Source organism: Podarcis gaigeae (genome assembly GCF_964106915.1).
Source record: "Podarcis gaigeae genome assembly, chromosome: 10".
NCBI classification, from domain to species: domain Eukaryota; kingdom Metazoa; phylum Chordata; class Lepidosauria; order Squamata; family Lacertidae; genus Podarcis; species Podarcis gaigeae.
The window spans coordinates 6,449,741-6,463,429 of record NC_139686.1 but is presented as its reverse complement, the minus strand read 5'-3'; the positions used below and the strand labels follow the sequence as shown (position 1 = coordinate 6,463,429).

At 48.0% G+C, this 13,689-nt stretch overlaps 1 protein-coding gene across 2 annotated transcripts in view; it reads left to right on the top strand.

Annotated features, from left to right (window-relative positions):
• Positions 1 to 13,348, top strand: part of LRGUK (leucine rich repeats and guanylate kinase domain containing) — a 52,671-nt gene extending 39,323 nt beyond the window's left edge. Inside the window, exons 17-21 of one of the 2 annotated variants that reach the window (XM_083700151.1) lie at positions 1,700 to 1,788; positions 8,333 to 8,470; positions 9,655 to 9,681; positions 10,912 to 11,036; positions 12,404 to 13,348. In XM_083700151.1, coding sequence (XP_083556277.1) covers positions 1,700 to 1,788; positions 8,333 to 8,470; positions 9,655 to 9,681; positions 10,912 to 11,036; positions 12,404 to 12,612 — 588 coding nt within the window. In that variant the 3' untranslated portion in view covers positions 12,613 to 13,348. The remainder of the gene's footprint in view (positions 1 to 1,699; positions 1,789 to 8,332; positions 8,471 to 9,654; positions 9,682 to 10,911; positions 11,037 to 12,403) is intronic. The other variant, XM_083700152.1, reaches the window with a different exon arrangement.
• Positions 13,349 to 13,689: the final 341 nt, after the last annotated feature.

The following is a 13,689-nucleotide window of genomic DNA, read 5'->3' as shown; positions in this document are numbered from 1 at the left end:
CGCTCTGTCTAACCTTTCCCCTAGTTATGACAGGACAGGGAGCTTGGACATTTTGCGGTTTTGCTCTTCCTGTTCTGTGGATTAATTTAGCCTGTATCTGAGGGGATTTTGTACCAGAATCTCTGATTCACGTCTTCCCCTTGTCCAGGGTACACAGATGTTTTGGGGGGAAAGGTCGGCTCCTAACTTGCTGTTTCAAGCAGTTTGCAATTAGCTAAGGCACAGCTTCCCTTTGATTCAAAATGGATTATAAAATACTGTAAGCCCTGATTATGTGCAAACATATATGGATATATAATGAATATATTGATTACTGATAACTGATTATATGGATAGCATAGGGGTAGCCCTTCTTCCTTGCCTCACTACAAGGATAAATGACCCATTATTTGCCAGCTTCCTATATATTCCTATGCAACTAATCCTCCCCGTATGACAGCCAGAAGGAGTTGGAAAGCCAATGGAAGCTGTTTTTTAAACACACACACACACACACACACACACACACACACACACAGATTCTAGAATGATGGTATGTAATAATGCTGAATCTGAGCTCAGCAAGCATGGAAGCTATGGAATTATTACCATCATGCCTTATTGCTAAGAAGATTTGTTCCCTGGTTTTCTGGGGTTCGAGTTCCAGATGGAGAAGAAAAGCCGGAAACCGATCCGTTACCCACCAATTAGCAAAAGGCTTTCATTTCTCTGGAGGGAGGTAGGGATAGGGAGGGCAACTGCCCCCCACCCCTTAACCATGCCTTGAACATAATAATTATAATAATAATAATTTATGATTGATACGCTGCCAATCTGACTGGGTTACCCCATCTGCTCTGGGCGGCTTCCAACAAATTAAAACAACAGTAGGTCATAAAAACTTCCCGATACAGGGCTGCCTTCAGATGTCTTCTAAAAGGTGTGTGCTTGTTTATCTCCTTGGCATCTGATGGGAGGGTGTTCCACAGGGAGGGGCAACTACCAAGAAGGCCCTGTGCCTGGTTGCCTGTAATTTCACTTCTCACAGTGAGAGGACCAGAGGATCCTCAGAGCAACAACAGCATCAAACATTAAGCAATCAAACATTGTGATTAGCACTGCCAAAAACGACAGCCTAGAAATATTTTTAAAATAGCTAAATATACAATAAATAAATAAATCCCTCCACACAGAAAATTAGGTGTTAGGGAACAGGGCTGCTGGTTAGCCATCTCCCTGATAACCTAGGTTTCTGTGTTCAAGGATTGATTTTGCGTGACCCCCCTCTCACCCAGAAACAGGTCTTGCCTCCTTGCTCGCTCTCTCTGATTTTAGGCGGAGAGGAGCTTCTCTGTTGTTTCACAGCCCCTCCAAAGCTTTATTCTAACAAGTTACCTGTGATTCCTGCACGGCAGGGGGTTGGACTAGATGACCCCTGGAGGTACCCCTACAATTGTACGATTCTAAGTTGGTTGGGCTTCTTGTGGTGTAGTGGTTGAGAGCGGTAGATTTGTAATCTGGGGAACCGGGTTCGATTCCCCTCTCCTCCACATGCAGCTGCTGGGTGACCTTGGGCCAGTCATACTTCTCTGAAGTCTCTCAGCCCCACTCATCTCACAGAGTGTTTGTTGTGGGGGAGGAAGGGAAAGGAGAATGTTAGTCTTAAAGGAAGTGAAAGGCAGGATATCAGATCCAAACTCTTCTTCTTCTTCTTTTTCAGGAGGAGGCTTCTCTTCAGAGGCGGCAGCAGACGGCCAAGCAGGGACTGACAGGGAAGGCCGTGAGTTCCTATAGCCAGCTGTTTCAGAGGTAAGAAAAGGCACGCGAAGGGGCTGCAATGAGCTGGATAGGGAATGAGGCTTCTTCCGTGATCCCAGAGCTCTAAGAAACCAGGAAGTGAAGTATTTATGCTCATTGACTGGGGAGTTTGGCAGCCACACACCCCAAGCCACGCTCTGCACTATGAGTTCCCGACCACTTTCGTCGGAGGTGCTGAAGTCTTGATCCCTCTGAGATTTTTGCAGGCAACAAACTGCTTGTTTTCCAAATATGTTTCAGAACACATGAAGGACAAAACTTGTGATGGGATTTGATTTCTTAAAAGATGCATTCAGAAATAGCAACAACAACAATGATCAATAATAGCAATTATATTAACAACAACAACAATTAATTTGTACCCCACCCATCTGACTGGATTGCCCCAGCCGCTCTCTGTGTTGGATTATAACACAGAGGAGTCTCCCTCGTCTGTCTGTTTTCTCATTTTTACATTTCTTGCTTGGGAAGAGGGCTACATTTCATCAGGAGGGATGGAGGACAAATTCAGTTTCATTTTCATGAGAAACTCTCTGATCTGCACTTTCCAAATGCAATAGGTGAACCAACACACAGCCTCCCTTCAAAATGGGCACTTCTCTGAATTCTGCAATGCCGTTCTCCAGTTAAACAATATGTACAAAAATACATATATTAGTGAAGCTAACACACACACACATACACATTATGGGGAATTGCTTGCCAAAATATCTGTATATTAGAGAAAACGGCAACTAAAAATGGGTGTGTTGAAAGAAATTTGCACTAAAATGATGACAGGTATTCATGAATAATGTTTTTTTTAAATCACAAATTGCTACAGGAATGTGGAGAACTGATTTTAGGACTGGCATAATAATAATAATAATAATAATAATTATTATTATTATTATTTTTATATTTCCCACCCATCTGGCTGGGCTTCCCCAGCCACTCTGGGCGACTTCCAACAAAATATTAAAATACTGTAATACATCAAACATTAAAAGCTTCCCTAAACAGGGCTGCCTTCAGATGTCTTCTAAAAGTCTAGCAGTTGTTCTCGTTGACATCTGGTGGGAGGGCGTTCCACAGGGAGGGCGCCACTACCGAGAAGGCCCTCTGCCTGGTTCCCTGTAACTTGGCTTCTCACAGTGAGGGAACCGCCAGAAGGCCCTCAGAGCTGGACCTCAGTGTCTGAGTAGAACGATGGGGGTGGAGACGCTCCTTCAGACTGGCAAAATAGGAAACAGAGAAACCAAAACTGACTCAGCCATCCATTCCTGGCTTTGTGATGGGGGAGGAACCAACTCCAGGAAGTGCTGCAGGAGAGGGACACCCCAACCATTAGGCAGAGTGAGGTGGCCGCTACTTAGGTTCTCATTGCCAGGTGGGGAGAGATGCACTTATGGGATTTTCAGATGCCCAAATAACTTAGCTGCCCTTCGTACTCTACACTTTACCTTGGTGGTGGCCATGGGGCGCTATGTGCTGCTCTGCCTCAGGCAGCAAAGCATCTTTGCCCTTCCGTTCCATTAACCTGATTTACACCTGTTGCCAAATTTAGCTTCCTTTTGGTGCAAAACTTAGCAGGCGCGAAATACAGCCAGCTTTGAATGAGCTCTCTTATTCAGAAAAGCTGCTCTTGCTTTGAATTTGTTTTCCCTGAGACTTTGGTTGACTGGAGCACTCTGTGAATGTTGGGGGTCAGAGAGGAAGTCCGTCTCTCTGAAAAGTAATTGCAAAAAGCCTCAATAGATCTCTGCCTTTCCCCTCTTTCTCCTTTCCCTGGCTAAGCTCTTGGGGGGTGGGGGGGAGGGAAGAAAAATCATCTGCTTTGATTTAGAACACAATGGTCTCTTTCACAGAAAATAGTTCTTTGCTCCTGCAGTTCAGTGGCTTTGCATTCTCCATCCAGCCTCTCTGTTGCCAAGAGACAGAGGGGCTGCCTTCTTTATGGAGAGCTCTCTGCAAGACCAAGGTTTGAGTTCCTTCTCCCTGTCCCTTGTGGGCACCCGAATCTAACGTCACTTGATTAGTAAGGGTGCTAATGGGCTAAAGAAAAGGCTGTCTCTGCAGGGTCATGTCCACTTCAAACGTAAGTGGGAAGTGAAAAACATTTTGCACACCTATCTGAGAAACGCCGTGTAAAAAGGTCTCAGCCACCTTGAAGAGGGATGGCTGTCATCTCTCGTGCACTTTTGCTGCAAGTCAGCCAGTTTTCTCCTAAACGAATGCAGCAGTTTGGATTCCGCAGGGTGGGTGCAAATTTGGCTCAGGGGGGCAGCTGTTTGCATTCTGAGCTCCATTCAAGGTGTGAGTAGTAGCATGCAAAGCCAAAACGGCTTGGGACCCAGGTATCTAAAAGGGCGTCTCTCCCAGTATCAAGCAACTCGGGCCCTACGATTGGTGGGGGAGACAGGGGAGACACTGGCTGGTTGGCTCTGACCCGTGGTGGAGCCTTATCTGTGGTGGCTCCCCGTGGCCTCCCTAGGGGAGGTGCTTCAATCTCACGCATTATTAACATTCAGGAATAACTCAAAAATGCTCCTGTTTATCCAGGCATTTGATGACTGAAAAATACTGCTCCTGGCAACTTTGATATTACGAGCTTTGTGGTCATATGATTGTTTTTTGATGTTTAAAACACATGTTCATTTGATTTTAATTGTACCATTTTAACTGTTTTGCATTGGCCACCCTGTGTTCCTATGGGATGTAAATTTAACAAATGATAATGATGATACCCGCTTCAGTGCTGCTGGCCTTTCATTAGGCAGGGGTTAGATCCTGGGGGCCCCTCTGTTGGAAGGTAGAGCTGTGTGCTGCGTGGTCTAGACCAGACATAGGCAAACTCTGGCCCTCCAGATGTTTGGGACTACAATTCCCATCATCCCTAGCTAATAGGACCAGTGGTCAGGGATGATGGGAATTGTAGTCCCAAACACCTGGAGGGCCAGAGTTTGCCTATGCCTGGTCTAGTCTGTGCTGGAAGATGCTGTCCTCTCGCTGGGAGTATTGACGTAAATTCAACTGCTACCCTGTTGGCTTTTGTGTGTGCAAAGGGAGTGTGTGTGTGTCATCTTTTCCTTTGCCCTCAGGCCACCCTGAGCCTCAGAATTTGTGAATAGATCAAAAGGCTGAAACCATTTGATCTCTCCCCACGATAGCAAAGCTGGTTAGCAAGTATTAATAGTATTCCCCGTACTATACCACTGTAGTAATTTCATGCCTGGTGGCAATTCCAGCCTACTGGAGGTGATTGGCACCCTTTGGAATGAGGACATGGTCCTCACAAGCAGTAGGACAGGCATTTTCCAACATGCCAGCCAGTCATGCTCCTCCAGCTTCTACAACCATAAAATGTGTAATTATATGACATGCATAGTGTTGCCTCTGGCGTTAGACCTACTCTTGAGTAGGCCATTGACACTGATAGACATAACTATTCTTGGTCCATTAATTTGAGTGTGCCTACTTGGAGGGAAGGGGATGCGGGTGGTGCTGTGGGTTAAACCACAGAGCCTAGAACTTGCCGATCAGAAGGTCGGCGGTTCAAATCCCCGCGACGGGGTGAGCTCCCGTTGCTCGGTCCCTGCTCCTGCCAACCTAGCAGTTTGAAAACACGTCAAAGTGCAAATAGATAAATAGGTACCGCTCCGGCGGGAAGGTAAACGGCGTTTCCGTGCGCTGCTCTGGTTCGCCAGAAGCGGCTTAGTCATGCTGGCCACATGACCCGGAAGCTGTACGCCGGCTCCCTCGGCCAATAAAGCGAGATGAGCGCCGCAACCCCAGAGTCGTTCACGACTGGACCTAATGATCAGGGGTCCCTTTACCTTTACTTACTTGGAGGGAAACGTGGTTGGAATCAGCCTGTAGTTAATTTATGGGTTCCTTAAAAATAGTTCTCTGCCTGTGGCGTCCAGTAAGTAGCCCAACTGGCTTTAAAGGGGGACTGGACAAATTCATGGGTGGTTGATGGAGTCAATAATGGACATAGGTTGTGACAACTACCTGGAATCTCCCATGTTCAGAGAAGCATCAGTTGCTGGGGAGCAGCAACAGCAGAGGGCGATTGCCTTTGCATCCTTTCCTGCTTGTGGACTTCCTGGAGACACCTGGCTGCTTACTGCAAGCCGGACTCTGAGCTGGGGGGAAACTTTGGCCTGATCTACCAGGGCTCTTTGTACATTCGTATGAGTGGCTGCAGCAGCGGCAAAGCGTTCCCTATGGACAGCCACACAAGCTTACTAACTTGCCTAGCACCATGGAGAAGCACAAACTGTTGTCTTTGGGTAAACAGCTATTCATCTCCCCTGTGACCGCCTGGAAATAATCTGCCTGCTAAAGAGCACAGGGGTTTCTGCGAATCTGTTCTGTGTGCGGTGCCAGCGGACCTCTGCATTCTCTCCCATATCCTTTTCTCCTTGGGAAATCCTCTAGCTCCAGGCATGAGCAAGGGACAGCATTTTCCAGGTGTGAGTACAGGTGTACTTGCATACCTGCTCAGTCATGTCGCTAATATAATCTGAGCACACCGTAGCATTCGCTTGTTTTCTCAGCTGCGGTAGAGAAAGGTGGGATATAAACAAATGCCCCAACTACAACAACGTGGCCCCAGTGTGCCTTTTCAAAGCAGAGAACTCAGTTTGACGCAATTTAGTTAAAATAATTTGAGCCAAGGCACCTTTGGGGAAATTGGAATAGTAAATTGCTGACGTGCCTATAGGTAAAGGGACCCCTGACCATTAGGTCCAGTCGTGGCCGACTCTGGGGTTATGGTGCTCATCTCGCTTTATTGGCCGAGGGAGCCAGTGTACAGCTTCCGGGTCATGTGGCCAGCAGGACTAAGCCGCTTCTGGCGAACCAGAGCAGCGCACGGAAACGCCGTTTACCTTCCCGCTGGAGCGGTACCTATTTATCTACTTGCACTTTGAGGTGCTTTCGAACTGCTAGGTTGGCAGGAGCAGGGACAGAGCTACGGGAGCTCACCCCGTCGCGGGGATTTGAACCGCCGGCCTTCTGATTGGCAAGTCCTAGGCTTTGTGGTTTAACCCACAGCGCCACCCGCGTCCCTTAGCACTGTTCATACTGTCCATAGAAATAGCATTATTTGTCAGCTTAATGTATTTGCTAATAATTATTTCTTTCTCCTATGGAAAGATGCTTCCCACAAACATCTGGTTGGCCTCTTTGATGGGCCAATGGCTTGATCCATTGGGCTTGTATTATTATATTCTTACATTTAAAATCCATTTTTGTCACCCTCTGGAAGGATGTTTGTGTCACCACCATGGCCCTGTAATGTTTTGCCTCCATGCAGGGCAGTGATGGGGAAGCTGAGCCCCCCTGGATGATGCTGGACTCCCATCAGCCCCAGCCAACATCACCAGTAATCAAGGAGGAGGAATCCAGCAGCATTCAGAGGGTCACAGGTTCCCCATTCATGATGTTGTTGGCATCTGTCTGTCTCAAAAGACAATGGAGTGTGCCTCCAAGGGCGAAGTCAAACTGCTAAGTTAGCAGCACCAAAGTGACCCCCCTGGGGCGCTAGCCTGGGCAGTATGCCTGGAGGTCCTGGGCTGCCCAGACAAGACCCCCTACTTTGCCTTGCTGTTGTGGTCTAAAGGAAGGCGGAGAGAGGTGTTTGGCACCAGCTTGGCTGCAGCAGTTGCCAGAAGGAGATGTACAAGGCACCGTCCAACCGTCTTAGGGACTCCACTCCGGATTTGTGTAGGGTTTGCTCCTTAGCCTTTTCTTCTCCCGAGGATGTCCCACAAGGCAGCAGAGGGCTACCTTCCATGTGGACGAGCCCTATGTAAGGGTTCAGAAAAACTTCTGTTTGGAAAGAAGATAGCTGTGCTACCCAACTGATGGGAATGATGAAAACTGCTCTTGCAGAAAAGCTTGGAGAGGCATAGAGCACCCATGATAAGTCCTGGGAATACCATACTGCAGCCCCTCCATAGGCCCCCTCCAGAAAATGAAATTATCTAGTAAATCCCAATGCTCTGCTCTCCCAACAAAAGGGAACCAGGCAGAGGGCCTTCTCGGTGGTGGTGCCTGTCCTGTGGAACGCCCTCCCTTCAGATGCAAAGGAAATAAGCAGCTATCGTATCTTTAAAAGACATTCTGAAGGCAACCTTGTTTAGGGAAGTTTTTAATATTTAATGCTGTATTGTTTTTAACACTCAATTGGAAGCTGCCCAGAGTGGCTGGGGAAACTCAGCCAGATGTGCAGGGTATAAATAATAAATTGTTGTTGTTGTTATCAGGCTAAACATGTCCAAACTATTTGATCTCTTTAGCAGTCTTTTCCCCCTGTAGAATCCAGTATAACACCTATAAAATCACTGGGTTGTAGGAGACCCTGAGAGCCATTATCATTCAACACCATTGGAACAACATAGGGAAGAGAGGCCGGGGTTGACATTGTGAATTGGGGATGTTATGCTAAGGTGTCATCACACTGGAAAGAAGGGAACGAATCTTGACTTTCTCTCCGATGCATATACCAGAGAGAAGTCCTCATATACTTCCTTATGTGTCATTCCAGCTATTTTGACGGCACCTCCGCAGCAGTCGGCTTATCACATGCTCGGTTTTTGGAACCCCCATCTCAGGTTTCCAGGTTGTCACCCAGAAAAGACAGCAGCCCAGATCGTGGTGTCCCACCAGCTAGCCCAGACCGAAGGTGGGTAAGGGCAAAAGTGTTCTTTGACAAGGGGCGAGGTGGGCAGGTTCCCCATCTGGCAGGTTCTGCCATACAACCTTGCCTGGAGTGCATGCCTGGATCCTAATGGCTCCTCTGGTTTCATCAGGGACTGATTTCTTCCCTGTGGAAACCCCTTTCAGAGGAGCAGCCCAGCCAGTCTGGAGCAGCAAAAAATAAAAAAAGGCTTTGGCACAGAAACTGGCTTAGTGTGGAATGAGCTGTCACAGACAGTATCCTGTTTCATCTGATGCAACCCATGACTTGAGTTGTAATTGAATATAAATGCATGGTGTAACCTTACCAAGGCTAATGTAATGGCACCTGGAAGAGCTGGCAGGCTTCTTTTGGCTTGGTTACTAGCCTTAAGGGCAGGAAGGGTGCCCAGGGAAATCCCCGATGATCGCCACATCTCCATGACAGCTCCTTTCCCTGGCCCATTCTGCCTTCTGGCTCCTCTTTACTCAGTTTAAATTTGCCAGCTGTAAAGATCCTGAAGCGGGCTGAAGCCTGCCTCATGCGGGTGGTTCCTGCATTCATTTGTATCTGGGGAAACAAAACCTTCCTTCCTTTCCATTTCCTCATGTTAAGGTGTTTTAACTCTGCAAGCGCCTGCACTTAGCACCCTTAATTGTGCTTGTGAGAAATCAACTGTGAGCCAAGCTTGCAAGAAAGCAGGCTGCTGTGTGTGTGTGTGTGTGTGTGTGTGTGTGTGTGTGTGTGTGTGCGTGTGCATGCACTCACATCCATTCATTCATAGTGTGTGCTTGTGTGCACACCCCAACTGCTGTGTGAACTGGTGCTCCACCAAGTGAAAATCTGTACCCTAAGGTGGTGCAACAGCTGGCCAAAGGGATGCAGAATATTCAGCTTTCCTGTCTTCTTCTTTTTCATGTGAGTTTTGATTGGAGCGGGAGAGAGGGTGGCTCATCCCATCTGAGAACGCAGGGAGAGCGATGCTGGGTCCAAAGAATGGACTCTCCAGTCCTGCCTCCTGGCCAACCAGGCACCACCGAGCTCCCTGCAACCTGCCAGTCCGAAGCATATTAGCAGGATGAGGGGAGGTGCCTTTGGGGAGTCAGCCCAGCAGTAGCCTGCACCCCTTTCCTAATCAATATATCCACCCTTCGTTTTCAATTTCATGCTTCCATTGCTTGGGACTGAAGAGCAAGTAAAACAAAAAATCAGTCCTGGTAAGTTTGTGCAAAAGCATGCCAAGATGTGAAGCTTGTTAATAGAGGTGTGATGTTGTTGTTTTGTGAACTATTTTTATCATGCCTGAGCGGCTTGCCTGGGGAATTGTGGGTCTTCCCCCCCCCCCCCAAATCTTGGAGCCTCCAGCATTTTCTAAAGCAAAGGTAATTCCAAGCCTGGTGTTCCCGATGCAGAGAGCAAGGGGTGCGTTGTCGTATGGGTGCTGCATTGCTCCTGCACGGTACATGTACTAGGGATGGGGAGGGAAATGGATTTAGATTGCATTTAAGAGCACACCTCATTCAAACTTTCCAAAGCAATACACAAGTCGAAACACGGGCATGTTTCAAAATTTGCGTTATGTTAGTGAAAATATGCAAAATTAAGTGCTACATTAGGGAACATTGCTTTGCAAAAATGTGCTTTATTAGGCAAAATGCCATACACAAACATGTGCATTAGGAGAAATTAACACTAGAATTCTGATCTTTTAAAAATTTGAAACTGGTGTGGATTCCTGGAGAGCTGAGCTTACAACTGGAAAATGTTAAGAACCTGAGAGAAACGGAAATTGCAAGATTCACCCATCTCCATTGGCTCAGTATGATGGGAAATGCAGGAAGGAAGGAGGAGCTCCAGGCAGTGAACTGGGTGATGGTGGGAAGGAGGGACCGGCTTTGAGGTATCCCTGCCTAGGGCACTTGCTCATTTGACTTTACCAAGGCTTGCAGTTCTACATCTGGCATCAGCTCGACTGCAGAAGAAACCTCGGCACTCACCCTGGTAATAGATCTGGGGGTGCCAGTGAAGCAGAAGTGAACCAAGGAGTCCACAGCAGGATCCCCTTGCTCTGCTCCCCAGCTGGCGGGAGCATATCTCTTGATTATGCACAGCTGATCTAAGTATGGAGTGCCTGGCGCTTTCCGGCTGCTTTGGACTACAACTCCCATCAACCCCGCAACCACGTGCTTTGTTGGGCCTCATGGGAGTTGTAGGCCAGAGCATCTGGGGAGGCACTAGGTTGGCACAGACTATTCTGAGCACACCCTGGCACTCATGTGGCACTGCTAAGTCAGAGGGGTGAAACATCTCAGGCAGACTTGAGTGTTGTAAGATCTGCTTCCCGATTCTGCAAGTTGCCCGAGTTGCAAAGCACATATCGGTTTTCTTCTTCTGCTTGTTTGCTTGCTTGCTTTTTTGTTCATGAGAACCAAACTTTCCTTTCCCAGCCCCAGAGAGGCACACGGCACACCAAGATATTCGCTCAGCCTTTCGCCGGGAGCACTTTCATCCAGAAGCACGGCTTCTCAGCTGCCGCCCGCTGCCCCGGTTCCGTCAGCTGCGGAGATGGATGGTGAGCAGGAAGGCAGGAAAGGTGAGAGTGGAGGAAAAGCTTTGGCCATGAGCTCTACTGGGCCAAGATGGAAACAGCACATTTACAGCCCATGGGGGCCGGTTTCACCTACCTGTGATCCAGACACAGAACCCCCCTGCTGTTTTCAAGCTCTAAAGCAGGGCTGGGGAACCTTTTCCCAATCAGGTCACATTCTCAAATGGGCAACTTTGTGGAGCTCAAAAGCAGGCCTTAAATTGCTTCGGTGTGGGTTGCATGCCAACCATACCAAAGTTTCTAGCTCACTGCTCCCCTCACCCCCAATGCACACACATCTCCAGAGGTATTGCCACAGTTCAAAGCACATTCCAGCCATGTAGAGGCACTCAAGGACAGTGGGAAAGGGTTGTGGCAGAAGGGGGAAGAGGAGGCATGGCTTAGGGAGGTGTTCCAAGGGCCAGGTGGAGACCCCAAAGACTGCATTTGGTCCCCAGGCTTGAGGTTCCCCACCACTGCCCTAAAGAGACCAGTAGCGAAGCCAGCTATCAGTAGGATTCCTTGGAGCAAGTCCTGAGCCTTCAGAGCGGTTCTGCATAGTATGTCCCTGACTCAAAGCTATAGGGATACAAAAAAGAGAAGGGGCAAATGGCAGGGAAAGGAAATACCGTATTTTTCGCTCTATAAGACGCAACAGACCATAAGACGCACCTAGTTTTTGGAGAAGGAAAACAAGAAAAGAAAAAATCTGAATCCCAGAAGCCAGAACAGCAAGAGGGATCGCTGCGCAGCGAAAGCAGTGATCTCTCTTGCTGTTCTGGCTTCTGGGATAGCTGCGCAGCCTGCACTCGCGCCATAAGACGCACACACATCCCCCCTTACTTTTTAGGAGGGAAAAAGTGAGTCTTATAGAGCAAAAAATACGGTAATCCCTGCTGTGCTGTGCTTGTGAACTTCTGCCAAGGAGTTGGCAGACCAGCCCCAATATCAAACTAAACACATCTCGGGCCAAATCCAGCATTAGCAGTTAGGTGGCAGTGAAGTGTGCTGCTTATTGTGAATGATGATGTCACGCCCAAGCTCATGCATCAGAAATGCTGACACACAAACCCCAATTCACCCATGGCAAAGAACGAGCATATTTCATGACGCAGCAGTTAGGTGCTGCACAAGCGGGAAGACCCTTTGTGAAGCGGTTCTCCTTGAACAGGGTGCTTTTGTTAAGGTTGTCTCTGTTGGGCGTCTGCTAGAACCAGGACTCTCCTCCCATCTTCCCTGGCTGGGGCTGATGGCAGCTGGAGTCTTAACCCTACAGCCGCCACTCCTGTTCTAACGGCGGCTGCTTCCTACTCATCGGAACTGCTGACGAATGCCATTTTCCTTTCTTGCAGAGGTGACCCTTTCTCCCGAGTCCAAAGAGAAGAAAGCGCCCAAGCCCAAGACTCCTCCTCCCGCCGTCCGCCAACTTGTAGACCGTCCAGGTTCCAACACCAAGCCAGTTCTCCCTCCCATTCCCTCCGGGAGAAAAAGAAACAAACCTGTAGCAGCAGAAGGGCAACCCTCTTCTTCTCTGTTGTCTAACCCAAAGCCTTCGTCGTAGCCATTGTTGTCCCCTCCACCCCCAGCCCCTTCTGGGAAAAGACTCCTTGGCTTCCTCTTCGCTGAGATCTGCCTGCAGCTCGCTTGAAAGCCCCTTGCCGGCAACAAGCCACTCATAGCAGGATGCTTGTTTTGGGTGACATGGGAGCCATTCAGAGGGCAGTCGGTGGGCTATTCCTCGCCATTTATATGTACGTCTTGGAATATCCAAGTCCCCCCTATGGTCAGCCATTTGACAGGGTGTTTTAGTTTTGGTAGATATTTCTAAATCGCAGGCTTTATGGGGGTGACGGATGGTTCAGCTGATTATGATTCGTATCAGAGCTCTTATTTTTCCCCACGTGCCCAAGGAACAAAAGTAGCTTCTCATTTCACTATAAAAGATCTGACTAGCCAACGTGTCTACTGCGTTATTTCAAACAAGCGTTGTTTACAGTTGGTAGGCCTTGAAATACGCCAGTTTAGTTAATTTATTCCTCAGTTAAAACACTGACGCAGAATCATCTGAGTGATAGTTCTAAAAACACTCCACATTCAAATTGGCAGCTATTTGAAAATTGTGATGGGATCCTTCGGACCCAAGTGGAAAGGTTAGGTCAAAATGGCTTAGCTGTGTACAATATTGGGAAGTAGACTCTAAGAGGCATGTAATATAAAAAGTGGTCCCATTTACCTCGGAAGAAGAAAGACCATTTTAGCATCCAAATAAAAAATAATAAAATGCAATCTTTTGATCATTCTGTTTGGGACATTCTCTTTGAAACGTCAGCAATTGAAACACCCCACAGAAAATAAATCACCACTTAGGCTAAGCACCCAAAGCACTAGAGACATGTCTTTAACCCTCTGAAAGACCAGCTTCATCTCCCAGCAGCTGAGAAGGAGACATAAATCTCCAGCAACCAAGAAAAAGAGTTCTAGATGAACCAGCTGGGAGCCATTAGCCAAGCAGGTTGCTTTCGGATGTGTAAAATGGAAAGCACCCAGCAAACTGGAGAGCTTAAAAAAAAGAGAGACATCTGCACCTGCTCTGCACCTCATTCTCATTGTAGGCATGATTCAAGGCCGCTGAGCCTTG